Source organism: Cyprinus carpio, chromosome B9 (genome assembly GCF_018340385.1).
Source record: "Cyprinus carpio isolate SPL01 chromosome B9, ASM1834038v1, whole genome shotgun sequence".
Classification (NCBI taxonomy): Eukaryota; Metazoa; Chordata; class Actinopteri; order Cypriniformes; family Cyprinidae; genus Cyprinus; species Cyprinus carpio.
In genome coordinates, this window is record NC_056605.1 from 14,559,193 (window position 1) to 14,578,161 (window position 18,969).

General features: G+C 36.2%; 2 protein-coding genes and 1 long non-coding RNA gene across 3 annotated transcripts in view; 1 reads left to right on the forward strand and 2 right to left on the reverse strand.

Annotated features, from left to right (window-relative positions):
- The first annotated feature begins 3,965 nt into the window (after nt 1-3,965).
- Nucleotides 3,966-9,212, forward strand: dnajc3a (DnaJ (Hsp40) homolog, subfamily C, member 3a). The gene is made up of 12 exons (XM_019079761.2): nt 3,966-4,162; nt 4,746-4,856; nt 5,068-5,192; nt 5,290-5,364; nt 5,912-6,064; nt 6,346-6,527; nt 6,829-6,948; nt 7,751-7,856; nt 7,961-8,081; nt 8,258-8,390; nt 8,497-8,645; nt 8,741-9,212. Exons 1-12 carry the CDS (start codon nt 4,081-4,083, stop codon nt 8,899-8,901), a joined length of 1,518 nt encoding a protein of 505 aa, XP_018935306.1. The 5' UTR covers nt 3,966-4,080; the 3' UTR covers nt 8,902-9,212.
- A 143-nt stretch (nt 9,213-9,355) lies between these two features.
- On the reverse strand, nt 9,356-10,177 carry LOC122138471. Its single transcript, XR_006155596.1, has 2 exons — nt 10,137-10,177; nt 9,356-10,062 (listed from the first exon to the last, which is right to left on the reverse strand). It is a non-coding gene; the product is annotated as an uncharacterized LOC122138471 (long non-coding RNA).
- Nucleotides 10,178-10,188: 11 nt separating this feature from the next.
- LOC109101704 (UDP-glucose:glycoprotein glucosyltransferase 2-like) overlaps nt 10,189-18,969 on the reverse strand; it is a gene marked incomplete at its 3' end in the record, with an annotated part of 28,858 nt that continues 20,077 nt past the window's right edge. The window contains exons 29-40 of the mRNA XM_042731110.1: nt 18,612-18,770; nt 18,327-18,412; nt 16,546-16,630; nt 16,338-16,420; nt 15,567-15,590; nt 14,542-14,640; nt 14,370-14,454; nt 13,415-13,597; nt 12,381-12,541; nt 12,089-12,203; nt 11,887-12,003; nt 10,189-10,314 (exon numbers count right to left, since the gene is read on the reverse strand). Coding sequence (XP_042587044.1) covers nt 10,189-10,314; nt 11,887-12,003; nt 12,089-12,203; nt 12,381-12,541; nt 13,415-13,597; nt 14,370-14,454; nt 14,542-14,640; nt 15,567-15,590; nt 16,338-16,420; nt 16,546-16,630; nt 18,327-18,412; nt 18,612-18,770 — 1,323 coding nt within the window. The remainder of the gene's footprint in view (nt 10,315-11,886; nt 12,004-12,088; nt 12,204-12,380; nt 12,542-13,414; nt 13,598-14,369; nt 14,455-14,541; nt 14,641-15,566; nt 15,591-16,337; nt 16,421-16,545; nt 16,631-18,326; nt 18,413-18,611; nt 18,771-18,969) is intronic.

Here is an 18,969-nt window from a genome sequence, read left to right on the forward strand (position 1 = left end):
TCCAGGAGTTTGTTTTTTTTTATCTATTCTCCAAACAGAACAAAGACTGGTTATCTACTTTTGGTTTTTGTTATCTTTTCTCTGTTCTCTCATTTTTGATTTTTTTTTGTTCTTTTTTTTTTTTTTCTGATTTTTGGTAATGGATTCCTTGTTCCCTGTCTTGTTTGTGTTGTCTAGTGTGCTAGTTGTTTTTTCCTGTCTTGTCTGTTGTGTTTCTCCCCCTCCAGTCCTGCCCAGCCGTGTGTGGTTCCCTGCCCGCTGGTTCCCTCATCCTGGCAGCTGTATTGGTTCTGGGCAAGTGATCTTCAAGCTGCAGTTCTCTGCTCCGTTGTGCCTCGCCCGCTCATCTACATTCTGTCTGGTCTTGCCATCTCCTCAGCAGTGGTCCTAGCTGCTGCCGCCCTATGCTGGTTCCAGTGGTCACCCTCAGCTATCCCGTCATTACCCAAGTATCCCCTCCTGTTGGACTTTCATTGCACGTGCCCTGTTTTTGTCAGTAAACCCTTGTACTTTGTCATTCTTTGATTGGTCTTTCCTTCCAGTGCCTGACACCTATATTTTTAACATAAACCAGCACTTAGGAGATTTATGGATCCAAATGTTTAGTTTTTATAATACAACACAAATTTTATTTCTATAGCACATTTAAAACAACTGCCGTTGACAAAAGTTATTACATTACATACAGTCACACAAACAAAATGGCGCTATGCTGATTTGGAGAGACACAGAGGAGAGGAATTGTTGAACAAAGTCATTATTTTTGTTTTCTTCGTGTACAAAAATTGTTCTCGTCGCTGCATAACGTTATGGTTGAATCACTGATGGCAGATGGAGTATTCTGACGATGCTTTTCATACTTTCCTGAACCTTGACACTGTTAGTTACTTGTCAGTCTATGGGACAGTCACAAGCCTACCTGTTTTCATCCAAAATATCTTAAATTGTGTTCCGAAGACGAACAAAGCTTTAACTGGTTTGGAATGACATTGGGGTAAGTGATTAATGACAAAATTTTCATTTTGGGATGGAGTAACCCTTTAACAAAATGAACAAGACAGTTCAGTGATACTTCATATGGTATATTCTTACGTGGAATCAGACTGTAGATTCACTTATGGCACTAAAGATGTTTGTTATTTATTAGATGATATTCAAAGAACCAGTGTCATTAAATACCCATTAATTATGGAAGACTATAGCTTGAAACTAAAAGGCATCTTTCTAATGCAATGCAAACAAATAAATACATTTTAAGTCATCATGTAGAATCCTTGGAAGTTAGTGGAAGTGTCCTTGTGGGCCCCAGCCTCATAGAAAAAATGGCAATTTTGAACAGTTGAGACATTAAGTGGATAAACCTGTAATTCAGTTTCTTTTCAGGCCCACCCCAAACAGTGTGCTATTAATTTCTAAACCCCATTCATGAATCATTATCCCTTAAAGTATTCTGTTATGCAGCACAGAAACAACTGGCACATAACATGTCCATAAACTTTGTTTTTTAATCAACAAGATTTTATACATAGAGTATACAGTATAAAGTGCATCAACCAAAACTATTTTAGCATTTAAATAAATAGGGTCCCTTTAATTAAAGACTATTGTCATGCTCTAAAAGTGTAAACCAGCTGAGCACATTAAAATCTTTAAAAAAATACCTGCATTCATACTTATATACATATAAACTGACCAATTGCAGAAATATTATTATTATTATTATTATTATTATATGTATAAATCTGTTTCCACCAGAAATGTATCGGCTAACAATGAGAATATGTAAACAATGTGTTTATATTGTGTGGATTTCAGATATCCCACAGATAATTCAGAAAGATTTTTACATCGTTTTTTTTTAAATGTGACAATCACATCAAATAAAGTGCTTACTCACATTGCACACCTGTGTAGTTCATAACATCACATTAAAATGCTGAGCATTAGTAAAAAAAAAAAATCAATATGGGTGCAATAGACATATACAATAACAGCACATAATCAAGTTAGTGTAAAATGGTCAGAAGGTCACATACAGAGGTATATGAAAGGGTTTACTGTACTCCTTTATGAGTATTTCACTTTTTCTTTGCATCTGCTTCACCTTCTTAGCACATGATTTGAGATATTTGAACAACCTTTAAACTATTTCCCCTGATAAGAGTGCAAAGGCTTGCAACTGATGGATTAAATGAACAGTGTCAACATCTTTGGGCCATTATCCACATTTATATGTGAAATTAGAGATGCCCTATTTATTTGTCCAGTATAATGCTTGAGACAATGGTTCCTACATTTTATTTTATTCACTGAGCTCTTTAATTATGCAGGACATCCCCGAAAGTAACTTATCTGCTTCCTCTTCACATTTTCATGCAATTTTCAGAAAGATTATTTATTGATAAGTCTTAAAGAGTCTTAAAAAAATATTTTGATGTTGTAAGGTTATCAGAAAACACTTTGCACACCTGTTTGTTTCATAACTGATGAACTTTGTACTATTACTGAACTGAATTGACTTGAAAAATGCTGAAAAATGGCACTATTGTCTTCTGCAGAGATGCTTTAGTTGAAGTTCCATAGCTTACAAACTTTGCAACATTGACACTGAACATGTGAATTAACAGTGAACTAAACTGAGCTGAATAATGACACTTTTAGTGCTGCTTTGGTACTATTAATACTGAAGCTGCTAATAAAGCGCTACTGTATATAAATAAAAATGGCTTGACTTGTTAGTTACTGCACATTATGAAGATGAGTGCTGCTACTGGTTATGCGTTCTATATTCTGATGTCTGTCAGAGCCACTACAGCAGTATAGAACTGCCAGTATATCATCAACATCACTTCTCATGAACAACTACAACAAACAGTCAACAAATGGGTTTAGATACCAGACACAGTAAAAAAAAGTTGGAAATTCTTTGGCTTACAGAAAATCTTAATTGCATTGGGGAGAATGAGAAAGGTGTAATTCAGCGGCACATGAGAAGTGAGCGATGTTGTGTGAGAGAAGCCCTTCCAAGTACCAACAAAACACAGGAGGATTATTGGGTATGGGATAAAACACATTGGTACAGTCCATGGAATTTTATGGTATGATTTTTTATCGCTGCAAAGATTAAGAGGCATTAACCAGATGATGAAACAAATAAAACAGGAGAATTTGACTGAATGGTGAGTTCTGTACCAGATAGGATGAGAAACCAAAAGGTATCTTTCAATAGCAATACATGCCATGAAATGCAGACCCACAATCAAACAATACTTATATGCACTCTTTGACTTACTAGATTCCCATTGGGGTGTTGATATCAACATAAGAATGATCTGTCACAGATCTGAAAGAATGAAATGTATCACATAAACTAAAGCAGCACGATTCGACTTGATGAGAAAACAATGCAAACAGGGTCAAGTAATATTACCTGGAATTAGACTCTGGATCCTCTTACAGGACTGATGATGTTATGATCACAGGATGATGGTGTCTGTGAAAAGTTCATGGTTATCATCCTTTTATAGCATGAATCACGTCACATAAAAGGGAACGTTTGCTGCATAGTGTGCTTGCCTCTTTGCATTCGATTTCTCTTTGAGAAAACTAAATCAGCAACAAAGATTCTTCCTGATTTATAGTTTATATATCACACTAGCCTATAATTATGCCCTTTTCTGCCACAGTTTATCTCAAGAATCAAGCTGAGAAGACGTGCGTAAATGTAGCCAGTTACAGACGTCAAAAAAAAAAAAAAAATCCTCTGACAAAGTCGAAAAATACAGTTCTACATCATAAATGTAAATTTCGTATTGAAGTCACACGTCTTAATTCCCCCCTCCACCAGTGTGCACGCTCACTGCCGCGCAAGCGCAAACAGAACCAAAATAATGCTGCCGTGGCTAGCCTCCGTTTAACCGGGCGCGATGGGCGGGGTTTAGAGAAATATCAGCCAATCAGAATGCCCCACGACCAGTGGGCATGATGTCCGCTGGCCTGACAGCTACGCGAATGTCCAGCGCGTCTATAGAAACTTTGCACGTTAATTCAGTCATTTGACGGAGGAAAGAAAAAGTAAACATGGTTGCCATAAACCCAGTGGCGCACAAACTACTAAACTACGTTCCTTTTTTACTAGTTTTAATCGATCTCCGCTACGAAGGTAAGTGGTCAGTTCTATTGTTTAAGAAATGATTTTTAACCAGTTTTGTATTTGTTCATCTTCATGGCAGTTTATTTAGAGAAAGTGTCTTTGTTTTTATAAATTAACTCAAAGATAATTCAGTAAGAGATGAAAAATCCCAGGTGTTTAGATGTCTACTCATGAACTACACATGTCCAGAAACACGCTGCTGAAGATCCAGTTACCTGTTAAACATGCTTTAAACGTTAATGATGTTTTTTTTTAATTCAGTTTTTGTGATGTTATTTTGTCTATAGCATTGTTTTTTGTATTTCACTGCTCTAAATGAATACTGTGATTCCACTGCAACAATGTATGTTTTCTGTCACTGTTTCACTTCACTGAAATGTTTATTAATCTAGTCTGCCTGACTCTCTTGTACTCCGCTCTACGCTAGTGAACACGTTTGAGGCACACTATGCTATTGCCATACTAACTGTACACTACTCCAGTGTGATAGACTGCTACTACTGAACACATGGTTCAGATATTGCACGTATACCTTATTGTGCTCTGTGGTTCATCTAGATTAAAACGTATTTGCCATTCACGTGTATTGCAGGAGTTAATGGTGGGAAGGATGGTGGTGTTGAGAATCATCTGGAGATGGGTAAGAAGCTTCTGGCCGCAGGACAGCTGGCAGATGCTCTCTCTCACTTCCACGCTGCTGTTGGTGAGTACTGGATCTTTTTACATGAGAACTTAAATGAAATCTTGTGTGTAATGCATTCTTTTCCACACAGGGCAGTGTCTATGTAAGCAACGTGTCTGGAAGATTTAATCACAAAAATAAATTTTATATACATATATACATACACACACACACACCAAACTCTTTTTTTAAATGAATTGAATTTAAATATTTTTTATTTTTTTATTATCAGATGGTGACACCAAAAATTACATGGCGTACTACAGGAGAGCAACTGTGTACCTTGCCATGGGAAAGTCAAAATCTGCATTACCAGACCTCAGCAAAGTCATCGAACTTAAACCGGACTTCACATCGGTGGGTTCTCATAATCATTTCACACTGTAAAATATGTACAACATTTTGATATGATTTACCAAAACCTGTGTAACCAGTGTTTCTTCTTAATCCCCAGGCGAGGCTTCAGAGAGGAAACCTACTGCTGAAACACGGCAAACTTGATGAAGCAGAAAGTGATTTCAAAAAAGTGGTGCGTGGCATTTGATTAGCATTAGGGATGCACCAGTTGATCATTACCTGCCATCTTTAATTTGTATAATAACACCTGTATGTGAATTGATTTCTGTAATTTTACTGTACAGTCCATTTTTCTGTAGCACATGGTTTAATATTAAAACTGCAGTAAAAGTGGTTCTTTAAAAGTAAATATTTCAGATAAGTTTAGTATCGGTTTAGCACAATGCTAAAATACAGGCTGTTGGTATTGGCCCCAAGTTTTCTGATCAGTGCACACCTAGTTATCATGACCACATAAATCTTCTGAAGAAAATGACAGTACATTCTATCTCACATTAACATTTCAATTGTAATACCTATGAGGAAACAATATTTAATTAAGTCACCCTGAAGTGCCCTCATCCTTCTCCAGAGTATTCTTAGTTGGGTGAGTCAGGGGGTATATTTCCTGTCATTACCCCAAAGGCTTCATTTAACCTGCACAACTGAACTGTTCTGCTGTTTTGACACTTGCTATCTGTTTCATTTTCTTAAGTGTGACACATTTTTTTGTCTTTTAGCTCAAATCAAATCCAAGCAGCAGGGAAGAGCAGGAGGCCCAGAGCCAGCTGAAGAAATCTGATGAAATTCAGAGACTGGTGGGCCAGGCACAGAGCGATTTCAACCGCAGAGACTACGGCTCTGCTGTATCACACCTCGACATTATCATTGATGTGAGTTATCCTGGATCAAGGTTATTAATATCCCTACTTTAGTAACTCAAAAGTTTGAGTTGACCTTCAAGAGGTCCCTGTTTACTGTAGGTGATCCAGGTGGTTTTGTCCTGGTCCACAAAGGGATTACTTGTGCTCAATAAGGGCACTGTTTGAGTAATGTCATCATGTTTGCTTTGTAGGAACTGTAAACAGAACAAATATCATATTAACTGCCAATAGCAAGGTATTATTATAAATATTACTGTCAAGTCCTTTTTATTTGCTTGTCATCTTTTCAGACGTGTGTTTGGGATGCGGACTCCAGAGAGATGCGGGCAGAGTGTTTCATTCAGTTGGGTGAAATGGGCAAAGCCATCAGTGACCTCAAGGCTGCTTCAAAACTAAAAAGTGACAACACTCAGGCTTTCTACAAGCTCAGCACCATCTATTACAACTTGGGAGACCATGAGATGTCCCTCAAGTAAGACAACATGTAGTTATTAATGCTTAAGTTCTGGGAGTTTGGAGTTTATGTATGCTACAAAAGCATTCTAAGCCTACTAGTGTATTGCACAATATAGACCTTAACTTATATTGCCTACTATTTTTTAATAATAGTATGTGAAATGAAATGCAATATATGCAAAGATAAATGTACAAGTAAGTGCCACACTATGCTGTATGTCCACAGTGAGTGGCATCCAGTTTTCAGTCTGGTTATTTTGAATTTTTAATGGACCCATGCCTAATAGTGTGTGTGTGTGTTTTGTTTTTTTTTGCAGTGAGGTGAGGGAGTGTCTGAAACTGGACCCGGATCATAAGCAGTGCTTCAGCCACTACAAGCAAGTTAAGAAGCTCAACAAACAGATACAAGCTGCTGAGGAACTGATCCAGCAGCAAATGTATGTCACAGTGTTGCTATATTTTATAAAAAAAAAGAAAAAAAAAAGAAACATTTTAAAGAATATACAATTAATAATAATTCTAATAATAATATTGTGAGATAGATTATTTTTCTTATTTTTACCTATATTATTTTTTAGTAATGTTTATTTGTTTATTGTTTTATATTTCCATATAATATAACACATCCATCAATTTTTCAAACTTGTCCTATGCAGGGTCACAGGGATTCCAGGATACCCGAGATATATAATATAATATAATATAATATAATATAATATAATATAATATAATATAATATAATATAATATAATATAATATAATATAATATACATTTTCATTAATTTATTCATTCATTTGAATATAATTAACTAAAAAAATAGCACACACACTATCATTCATAAGTTTGAGGTCTGTAATTTATTAAACTTTTAAAATTTTTGAAATTAGTCTTTTATGCTCAACAAGGCTGCATTTATTTAATTAAAAATACAGTAAAAACATTAATATTATTAAATATTTTTACACTTTGAAATAACTATATTCTATTTTAATATATTTTAGCGTAATTTATTCCTGTGATGGCAAAGATGAATTTACAGCAGCCATTTCAGTCTTCAGTGTCACATAATTCTTCAGAATTTGCACTTAAGGATTCTTTTCCAGGATTCTTCAATAAATTGAACAGTTTTTATTTGAAATAGAATATTCTTTACTGTCACTTATGATAAATTTTATTGAAAACCGTTAAAGTGAATGACAATCTAAAGAAACTAAATGGTTGTTTTACTAAATCCCCAGGTACAGCGATGCAGTTAGTAAATATGAGTCTGTTATGAAGACTGAACCAAATGTTCCTCAATTCATACTTAACGCCAAAGAACGCATGTGCCACTGTTTGTCAAAGGTGAGACTGAACTCCTTGACCACAAGGCGTCGCTATCTACCAAAGCATACAATGAATCTGCGTGTAACTGATGTGAGTGATTATGTTTTGATCTTATTCCTCAGGACCAACAAACTGCTAAAGCCATCTCAGTGTGCAGTGAAGTTCTGAAAGCAGACCCTCAGAATGTGAATGCTTTAAAAGACAGAGCAGAGGCCTACCTCCAGGATGACCAATATGAAGAAGGTAGATCTGGATATATGGACAATTTTTTTTTTTTAACCATTGTAACAGTTTTTATATTTTATTTATAACTGGGTGATGATGTTTTGTACATAAGAAATTGGCTACTTTTAATACTTTCACTCAAGATTGCTCTTAAAATAATGAGGTGAAGCGACCGAATCGTGTTCTTTTTGCAGCCATTAAGGACTTTGAGAGTGCTCAAGAACATAGTGAGAATGACCGGCAGATCAAGGAGGGTCTGGAAAGAGCACAGCGGCTTCTCAAACAGTCCCAGAAGAGAGATTACTACAAGATCCTTGGTGTAAAGAGGTTAGATAATACACACAGCAACTCTGTCTCATCTGTTAATCAATGCAGAGGCCTAATACTTATTTTAAAACAAGTAAACACTCTTCTTAAACTGCTGTGGTTGCAGAACCGCCCAAAAGAAAGAGATCCTGAAAGCATACAGAAAGCTGGCGCAGCAGTGGCACCCAGACAATTTCCAGGATGCAGAAGAAAAGAAAAAGGCGGAGAAGAAGTTCATAGACATCGCTCAAGCCAAAGAAGTTCTCACCGATCCAGGTATATTTAAGTGCCAATTTTGTAGCTTCTTCACCCTGTTGCTGCTCGGTTAATGTTCTGTGGTAGCTTAGTCCAGTTCTTCTGTTTCTCTGCAGAGATGAGGAGTAAGTTTGATCAGGGTGAGGACCCCATGGATCCAGAGAGTCAGCAGGGTGGGGGGCATCACCACCACCACTTCCACGGTGGCTGGGACAACTTCCAGGGATTCAATCCTTTCGGTTCTGGACCTTTTAATTTCAAATTCAACTTCAACTAAGGCTCGGCTGAATAGACCTAGGGCCTGGATATGTGCTGGAGTCTGCCTATAGGAACTGGTACAGCTCAGACATGACAAGCGCCTTCAAACACAAGTGATCCCTTTTGCTAACCGTCATTCTTCGAAGCAGCTCCTTTACGTTCAGGGATCTTACAATCCAGAGCGCAAGGTTAATAGACAAGCAAAGTCTGTGTGCGCTGACCTTTTCATTCCCAAGAATAATATGTACATAGAAAACTGCTATTTTTCTATGAACCAAACTATGCTGTAAATAAGGGAAATAAAGAGATGTGAATGCTTATTTAAATTAACATGACTTTTTGTGGTCTGTTTTTACTATGACTGAAGAGCATAGCGGCGTTTAGAATAAACTAATTTGTGCAATCAAATGCTTTTAACATTAAAATGAATGAATTTAAATAACTCAGTGTATCATAAAAGACTTGCATCCCCATTCAGAATAAAAATATCACTTTATTCCTGAGAAAATCCACATTTTTGAACATCAAGGCATAGAAATAAATGTGTACAGAGTCAATGATGTAATATAAATAAAACAGGGAATGTACCGGATCCGTCTCAATAATTGGGATACAGAGACAGTTGGAAATATATACTGAAAATATACTGTATATCTTAGAGGACTCTACTTGGTGGTGTTCAGACTTTCAACGGCAATCGAAAAGTGAATTTATTAGTGAGACCTCTGTTTTAAATCAACAATTTGCAATCACAGATACCTTTCACTTGCAAACACTGACTGTTAAAATATGATGACAGAATATTTACTGAAACTATGTTACAAAAAAGGCCATGTGGAATGAACTGTGAAACCGTATAAACATCTATAATCTTATCTGAAGGAATGTACACAATATTGACGCTCGTCCCTTATGAATATACACCAGTGCCAATGCAATTTCATAAACTGGCCAAAAATATCAGATAACACTGCAATTGTTTTAAATCTTTTTGTCAAAAATGATTTATAAAAAGTCAGAGTCAGAGAGCATTCAAACTAAACCTTCATTCAAAATCATATACATAAAATATGTCATGAAGTCCTTTAAAATGTTTCCTTGTGTGTATTTCCTCAGTGTTTCACAGGAAGATAGGTGCAAACATGAGCAGTCAAGTGCTAAAGTTCATCACGTCCAGTGCCTGTTAAAATACAGATGATGTTTATGAACTGGGCTTACTAGAAAAAAGTCATTTTAGTGATGACTAAGTCTTACCCATGTGCTGTGTTGATGATGATGATGATGATGATGATGATGATGTTTTTGTAATTTTCTCCTTCTGGTCCTTCACCCGTTTGATTAATTGTTTTATCTCGTTTTTTTTCTTGTTTAGTTGTGGAATAGTTTTCACTGCTGCACTTAACTTGGGCTCTTTGGTCTTTGGGTTATTGCACTACAATAAATCAACACAAAGAAAACAGTCCATCGTGGTGGCAAAACACTTCCTTCAACCTTTTCCATCAGTGCTTAGAGTGGCCATATTTAATTTCTTGAGCACTTAAAGTGAAAACTGCCAATGCTGTTCATCTATAATAGAGCTTGATATCAACACTTTCATGACTTCTGAGTCACAAAACATGTTTTTACAACATAACAGCACTTTGATTGCACCGCTGGCATAGAAAGTTCAGAAACGTTACATCATATTGGAGAACAGACAGCAAAACATAACGCATACCACAACTGAGCACACACTGGTTACTAGTTTGGACACACCAGTTGAGAACCAGCAGTTTCACTGTTTTTAACATTGATAAGTAATGGCTCTTAAGCATCAAAATAAACATATTAAAAAGATTAAAATAGAAAAGAGTTTTTTGAAATTGTAATAATATTTCAATATTACTGTTTCCTGTATTTAACATTTACAAACAAACAGTCTTACCAACCTCGACCTTTCACACAACACATCATATTGTAAGAAACATGAGGCTTAAAGTTCAAGACCCAACAGCTTTTCTGTAGAATCATCAGATTTATATAAAAATGTGTTCATGATGGTGCACAGAAAAAGTAGCAGCAACTGTGCTAATGACAAAAATGGCTAAATACACTAGATCAGTTTAAGAACTGAATCTTTATGCAATGAACATTATTGCATTAAAGCTTCCATTAAGGCTTTTCTAGTCATCTAGGGATTGCACTTTTTTTCAGTAATTAGCAATTAAATGTTTTTAAACAGCAAAACGAAAGAGTACCATATAGAGGAGAAAACGATTTTTTCATTTTTATGGAATGGTAAAGCAATAATATTATGGGGTGACTGCAAGCACAAGTTGGCATGAAAATAAAAGAATAAAATAAACAAAAAAATGACAGTTGCTTCCCTATAGTGTGTATTGAGTAAAAATAACCCCACACAGCACTGGAGTAAGACTTTCACAACTAAACTTGGTATACATTAATGAGGTGTGAGTGCTGGATGGAATGCGGAGGTCAGCACTCTTCTAAACCTGCGTCAGACCCGAGTCCAGCCTGAGCTGTGAGCTGCAGCCCTCACACCAATTTCCCTCACTGCCGTCTCTAATGAGACGTTTCCCTCTTCACCTCCCAGGAGCAGCCGGCAGGGAGGAAGAGGGTGTAAATGAGACTACTATTTTTGTCGCTCTCTGTGTGCGCGTTAGTGATAGTGGGAATGAAGAAATCTGGGTATGATCAGACTACAGGCATTTCAACCTGATATCACTACATACTAGAATACTTCTACAGCATTTAATAATCTAAGTATATGTCAGTTATGTTAATTTCAATATTTACTATTACATTGTTTTAGATAAAAAGTTATATAACAAACAATAAACAATATTAAGATTTTTATTAACATATATTAACAAAAACTAATAAATGCTGTAATAGTTCAGGTTTGCTAATGCCATTTACTGGCATCTTCCCAATGGGTGTCCCATTCCTGCTATGCTGTAGTGTTTTGGTAGTTAGGGATAGTGTGGAGTGAACGCATACTAACCAGATCTATGGTCTTGGCTGTAGTTTTGGAACTGTCATCACACCAGGTCTCACACCACAGCCACTCCTGAGGTAAGGACTTGATGGCTACTTGATGGATCATGTTGTTGGGAAGGTCCTGTTAGCATCAAACCCCACAGAGAACATTCAAATTACATTTAAATCTTCTCTAATGGTTAACATGTGAGATGTCAAGCACATACCTGGTCCAGGTTAGACAGACTGTTGGGATCTTGGCTTAAGGCTTGGTACTGCCCTCTGAGGCGGTCTCCAGCTGCGATCTTCCGGAATTTTTTTAAGTCCACTACATATAATGCACTGGAGAAAAAGGACAACATTTATGAAATATTACACATATCACAATATCATATAACAACAGAATCCTCTCAAAAATTTTTAAAATGTTACAGCAAATCTATAATCTATCAAGATGAAATTTACATTCTGTGTTTTTTTTTAACATATGTTATTGTTTGTGATTTGTTGTGGTCTAACCTGATGTGGTATTTCCTGTGTGCAAGATGAGAAGCCCAGTAGCCAGTCTTCCAAAACCGGTAGCCTTCCATCTCTTTTCGGCTGTCGCAGAATGGTGTGTACCCATAGGGGGCGCCCTCTAGATCCAGATCTCTCAGCTCCTTCAAATCTGCCCTGACAATCTAAATATAAAGTATTCTGGGTTATGTTTTGCAGCTAGAAGGTATCACTATTTGCTAATGTGCTAACAGGATGAATTGTTGGAGAAGTGCTTGTGAATTCTCCAGGCTGCTATTAATTAAAAAATGGCAAACTGTAAGACGTATTGTTAAATCAGATTCACAGGTTGGAAATGGATGCATATCATTATGCAAAAACATAAACACACTATTTTTTTATATACTGTATACATGACTAAATCAGCTAAAATGTGCATCATACAACAGAAAACACTGTAAAAAGTACTGTTTCCCGCAATGCAACAAACTCTGCATGCCCTTCATGTAGTATGTATAAACTGGAAGTAATATCAGCCATGATTTTTAATATCTTTTTCTTGACTCATTTTGTGTTCCAAGAATTGAGATCCACCCAAAAATGAAAACTGTGTTATTTACTCTCCCTCATGCTGCTTGAAACCCTTCAGACTTCCGTTCATCTTAAAAACACAACTGAAGCTGTTTTTAATGAAACAAAGTCCATTTCCCCAAAACTTTGACGCTTCCAAAAGTTCATAAATACACTGTAAAAGCAATCCATCTGTGAATGGTTCCGAAGGGACACAATCATGTCTTGTATATGAACAAATTCAATTTAGGCTTTGTTTCACATATAAACACAGATCAACATCAACACATCACATACGGTAAAAAGCAGCTCAAATGTAACGGCTTTGACATGCAAAACCAAACCTCTCTGTTAATGAAAAGGAATCAAAGTCTTATGCGTTTGGAACCACATGAGGATCAGTAAATAATAAACTAAGCACTTAACATATTGTACAAATATGCTGGTATTTCATTCAGCACCACTGTTTTTCTCATGCGTAAGGTCACCTGATCAGCATCTACAAAGATGATCTTGTCCACAGCCAGGGGGAAAAGCACATCCAGGAAAAGGATCTTATAACCCCAGATGATACGTTGCTTTTCTGTCTGCTGGTGAAGCCAGCGGGGCCACTTATACTGGACCAGCTCATACTGGAAACCATAAGCCTTCGCCATGTGAGAGATGGTGTCCTGTACACACACAAGCAGAAAGGGATAAACTACAGAGGACAACACACACTATATACAACACAATACATCTATTAACACATTCATGGATCATTCTCCCCTCATTTTCATTGCTAAGATTATGAAAAAGCATTAATTTAATCTTTAATGTTGGTGCATAGCATGGCTTCTGTTCTGCTCATGGTTTAATGTTCGAAAATTAATTTAAGGCAGGCATTAGTATTGCAGTTTTACAGTTTTATTATTGGATTGTTTTTCTTAAATATTAGATTTTGTAATTCTACAGTGAAATATTGCATTAGTAATATTTCTTGTTTTGTTTATCCTTGTATTATTATTACTATTATTTTATAATCACATTGACAAATAATCACAAAATGTTAAGCCAAATTGTGTAGCCTTACAAATAAGCATAAACAAAACAAAACAAAAATTTTAATTTACAATTGTAATTTATTAGAAATTTGATTTTTACAGAAATTGTGCAGCCCCTATATTAAAAGGTGTATAATTAAAACTGAAACTGGATATCACACTGAAAGCAAAACAGAACTTACATATCTCATAAAAAAGATAAAAATCTGATGCCATAAACTTTGTAAAGTCAGTCAAAACAACAGTAAAAATAAACTAAAATACCTGTGCACCCTGACTCTCAAAAATAACCTCAGCCAGGCAAACTGGAAAGAAGTCATTTCAGCCAGCTCTTGCTATGTTTGTGTACAAAATGCATCAGTGAGTACCTAGAGCATGCTGGGAATGATAGCAATCTTACCTTAAATGAGGGGGAGAGGTAGTTTTTGAGGAACCAGAACTTGACAGGGGTTTTGGTGTGTTGGAGGACAGAGAGCGTCATTATTCTATAAGGGGAAAAACGGGAAGTAGAAATACGTGAGGAGTTGAAGATGACACTGACATGGGCGCATTCATACAAGTGGTGGTCCTACCTCAGGAAGCGCTCATATAAATGTCCAGAGGCCACTGAGAAAATGTTGAGAACGTCTTTCTTCTTGTCATCCCCATCCACACTCGGGCCACCAGCAAAGCTACAAGACACCCAAAAAACGCACACTTATCTAAAACAACGGGGATATAGCTCTGCTAATAATCTGTCATAACAGTATTGTGTGGAATATTTGTTGATTACAAAAGCTGAATTTTCAGCAGCCATTACTCCAGGTTTCAGTGTCACATGATCCTTTGAAAATCATTCTAATATGCTGATTTGCTGCTCAAGAAACTTTGTTAATTATTAGCAAAGCTGAAAACAGTTGTGCTGCTTAATATTTTTGTGGTAACTGTGATACACTTTTTTTCAAGATTTTTTTAAATAGTTCAAAAGAACAGCATTTTTAACCTAAATTAGGTAACAAAATATGAAACTAAATGGAATCTTCAAGTAAATGATGCTATAGACCATTTCTTGACAATAATTTACCAAGTTGTTGGTTCAGCCTAATAGGTTTTGAGACGGCACAAGTGATTTTATTTCATTTTATTTCATGTAGACAAATAATTCTGTGTGTATGTTCTGAGGTGGTTCAGAGATTTCTGAAGATCTCAACCTCCATCATTACCACAAAACAAAACCAAGTGCCATCTGTAGCTTTCCACAACCACTCTAGCCAAGATCTCACCTACTGCTGCCTCTACACAGATATTCACATTAGACCATTTTTTTTTAATAGCAAGCATCACACCTTTGGAACATTTCGGTCCCCTGTTTCCAAGCTACATACTTCCCAAGAAAAAAGGCGAGATGAGGTTTGTTTAATAATGTGGAATGGAGGTGATGTAACCCTGCTGAGACAAGGTTGAATTTTGTAACAACCTGGCAAACTATTTCTAAATGTGGAGAATGATGTGTAAAAATCAAGCTGAGGGGAAGCTAACTGAAATTCTGCTGTATCACTTACTGACGCAAGAAAAAGCGAGTAAGAGAAATAAAAAAAGTAGAGACCAAGTTCCCTACCTTTTCTCCAAAGAACTCCACACATCTCAAAGACAGCAATGAACAAAGGAGACAGACCACAAAACGTAATAAACAGAGCTGTTAATTAAAATGCAAACCCTCTGCATTTTAATATGCAAAATATACACTACTGTTCAAAAGTCTGGAGTCAGTAAGTTTATACAAAGAAATGAATACTTTTATACAGAAAGGATGCATTAAATTGATCAAAAGTGACATTAATACTGTTAGAAATGATTTTTATTTCAAATAAATGCTGTTCTTTTGAACTTTCTATTTGTCAAAGAATCCTGAAAATGTATCACAGTTTTCACAAGTATCATAATATTTCACAACAGCACAATTTTTACTGTATTTTATTCAAATAAATGCAGCTTAGATGAACATAAGAGGTTTTTTTTTCAAAAACATGTACAAATTATACAACCCCCAAACTTTTGAATGGTAGTGTGTGTATTTACAATAGAGACAAACAGTCATAGACAGGCCCACCCAGGATCTGCAGATCTTTTTTCACACTGGTTATAGAGATTTTTGCAGGACTCGATGAATGAGTCTGTTATCAAACTACCCAAAAAAATATTTAAAAAGGAAAGAACCTCGGACTTTCACATTCTGTAGATTCTATGCAGACCCAGCCATAGCAAAGATCTTGCAGTCTGTTTTTCTGTGATATTGTTTGTGATTATTTAGAGATTTAAAGTGCTGTTCCCCTATAGCTTTTTAAGAAGTGATCTTAGATGTGATTAGTGCTACAAAAATCAGACTCACCTCGTTATGGAATCCCACAAGCCTTTGGATTCTGTTCCTTCACTTAGAAGATCCTCATTGAGTTTGTCAGGCTTTTTCTGGACCTAATATTTGAATAGATATTAGTTTTTCATTGGTCCCGTCAGCTGGTGTTTTATATGGAGGCAAAGTCTGTAAATGCTTGTTAGCATAAAGGATTGTGAATGCTATAATAACATTACAAACTTACTCTAACTTTGATGATCTTGCTGTGGAAGCTGTTAAGCACCACAATGACATCACCAGCATCAACAGGAGAGTCCGTGCCATCATGCCTAAAACATACATACACAACACTATATGAGCACAAATATTCTATATCTGCACTTCCTGAAGAAAATATAAGTGCTTACAATTCAGCAAACGAAGTTACAGACCTGCAACTCTAAATACACAAGGCTTATTTTATCTACAAAAGTTTGAATGGTGTCTATGGGTTTTGCAGTTGATTTAGAGATTAATTAAATTGCATTAAACTTAAGAACAATGCAGAAAAAGAAGGGGAAGAACAACAACAACAGAAATACAACAACAAAAAAGAATTAGAACAACAAGTACAAGACAAACAGAAAAACAACAAAGACAAAAAATAAACAATAACTACAAGAACAATATAAACAGAAGAACAAGAAAATGAACAATAACAAGGATATAATAAACAGAAAAAGAAAAATAAGGACAAAATAGAACAACAAACAACAAAGAACAAAAAAAGATGAACACAAAAACAATAACATCAACCAGGAGAAGATAAACAGAACAATAATGATTACAAGATATACAGAGAGGAGAAGAAAACAATGAACAAAACAAAAATGACAACAAAGAACAAGGACAAAAGAATGAATATGATAAAGAAGAACAACAAAAAAGGGCAAAAACAAGAAGAAGAGAGACATGAAGAAGAACGATAAGAACAACAAGGATGAAAAACCATGAAGAAGATGAAGAACAGCTAGTAAATAATTTGAGGAATATCAATAGTTCTGCCTTACATTTACTGTAATTACTCTGATTCTTCACCAATGACTCACAATTCAATTCTGGATTTATTTTGAGCGTTCCTTTTGTCAAGCTGTTCATGTCTCAGAAAGAAGTTGTGATGACATGAAAGCACAATAAATGTCCAGTGATTCAGGACACAGAGTGCCATTAGTTCGGGCATCATAAATGAAACACTGGATCCATTAGGCTGCACTTCCTCAGAACAGGATATCAGTGAATTGCACACTGACAAAACACTGCCTTTCCATTCATTTAGTAGTCAGCAGTGTGTGTGTGTGTCTGAGAGATACTTTCTTTTTCTCTCTCACACACCCTCTCTCAGTTGGTTATGTTTTGTGCCAGACAGTGTGAAAAATGGCACGGCACTCTAACTTTAACCTGCATGAATGGGGTATAAATTTACTGTCTTCCATAATTCTCAAAGAAACCACAACTGTGTTTCCTTAAAGAACTGCTAAAATGTGCACAATCAGAAGGAATGAAAATTGATGACAAGCATTTTAGAAAGTTTTGATGTTGACTATTAGTTTGAGTGTGGCCGTTTCTTTTTGTCCTTTATTTTGGATGGTATCGTATTCCTCGTACAGCCTGGTGATCATGTATGCTATGGGGATTATTCATATATGTTAAATGTGGAGCAACTGTATTTCTTACATGCTCACAGAAGCATGTTATGGATGTATTGGCAGTAGCAAGTCTTGGTACTTGCTCTGCCACAGGAGCAGTGTAGCAGATCTATTCCGCCAAGACCAAATACATTAACATTGTTATGTACATTACCATGCCAATATTTCCAAGAGTTGTAATGACAGAACTGTATTTTTGTTCAAATAAATGCAGCCTTGGTAAACGTGAGATTAAAAAAAAAAAAAAAAATAAAAAATACAACAGAAATATCTTACTGACCACTAAACTTCTAAACATTAATATGTAAAAGTAAATCTGTGAAGAGAAAAAAAATCTCACGCTTGTATCTGATAGATGTCCTCTGAGCGGCCCTCACGCAGCCTCAGGATCCAGGCACCGGGGTTGGCCTTCAACTGGAAATAGCCCTATGATATGCGGTGGGTTAGAGTTTGCTTTTGTGTTACACAGAAAAAGCCATACAGGTTTGAAGCGACATGAAGGTGGGTTAATGATGAGAGGAATCTCATTTTGAGTCCATGTAACGCTTACCAAACTAGGAAGAATCCTAGTACAATAAATACAACGTATATTCAGGAAAAAGCAAAGCAGAGAGAATAAACTCACCAGGTTGGCCATGACAATGGTGTCATGCATGAGAGGTTCCTGTCTCATGCCCAGTGTAAACTGAAGTCCTCTGGGAGGCTGACCTGTGGACAGGTCAAAACAGTGGCCCTCCAACAGCAGATACTCAAGCTCATACTCTGCACTGACTACACCACTGACCTGACAATACAGTAGGAGAAGACTCATTTATCCATCCAAATCCATCATACTGACACTAAACATCTTTTTCTTGGAGATTCTGGCTGATCAAGACACATGTGAAAATTTCATAGCACTATTGCAGCAACTGTGCAGTCTGAACTACAAAAAACTAATCACGTGCACTACTCAGCATTGGTAAGTGTATAAATACTGCATT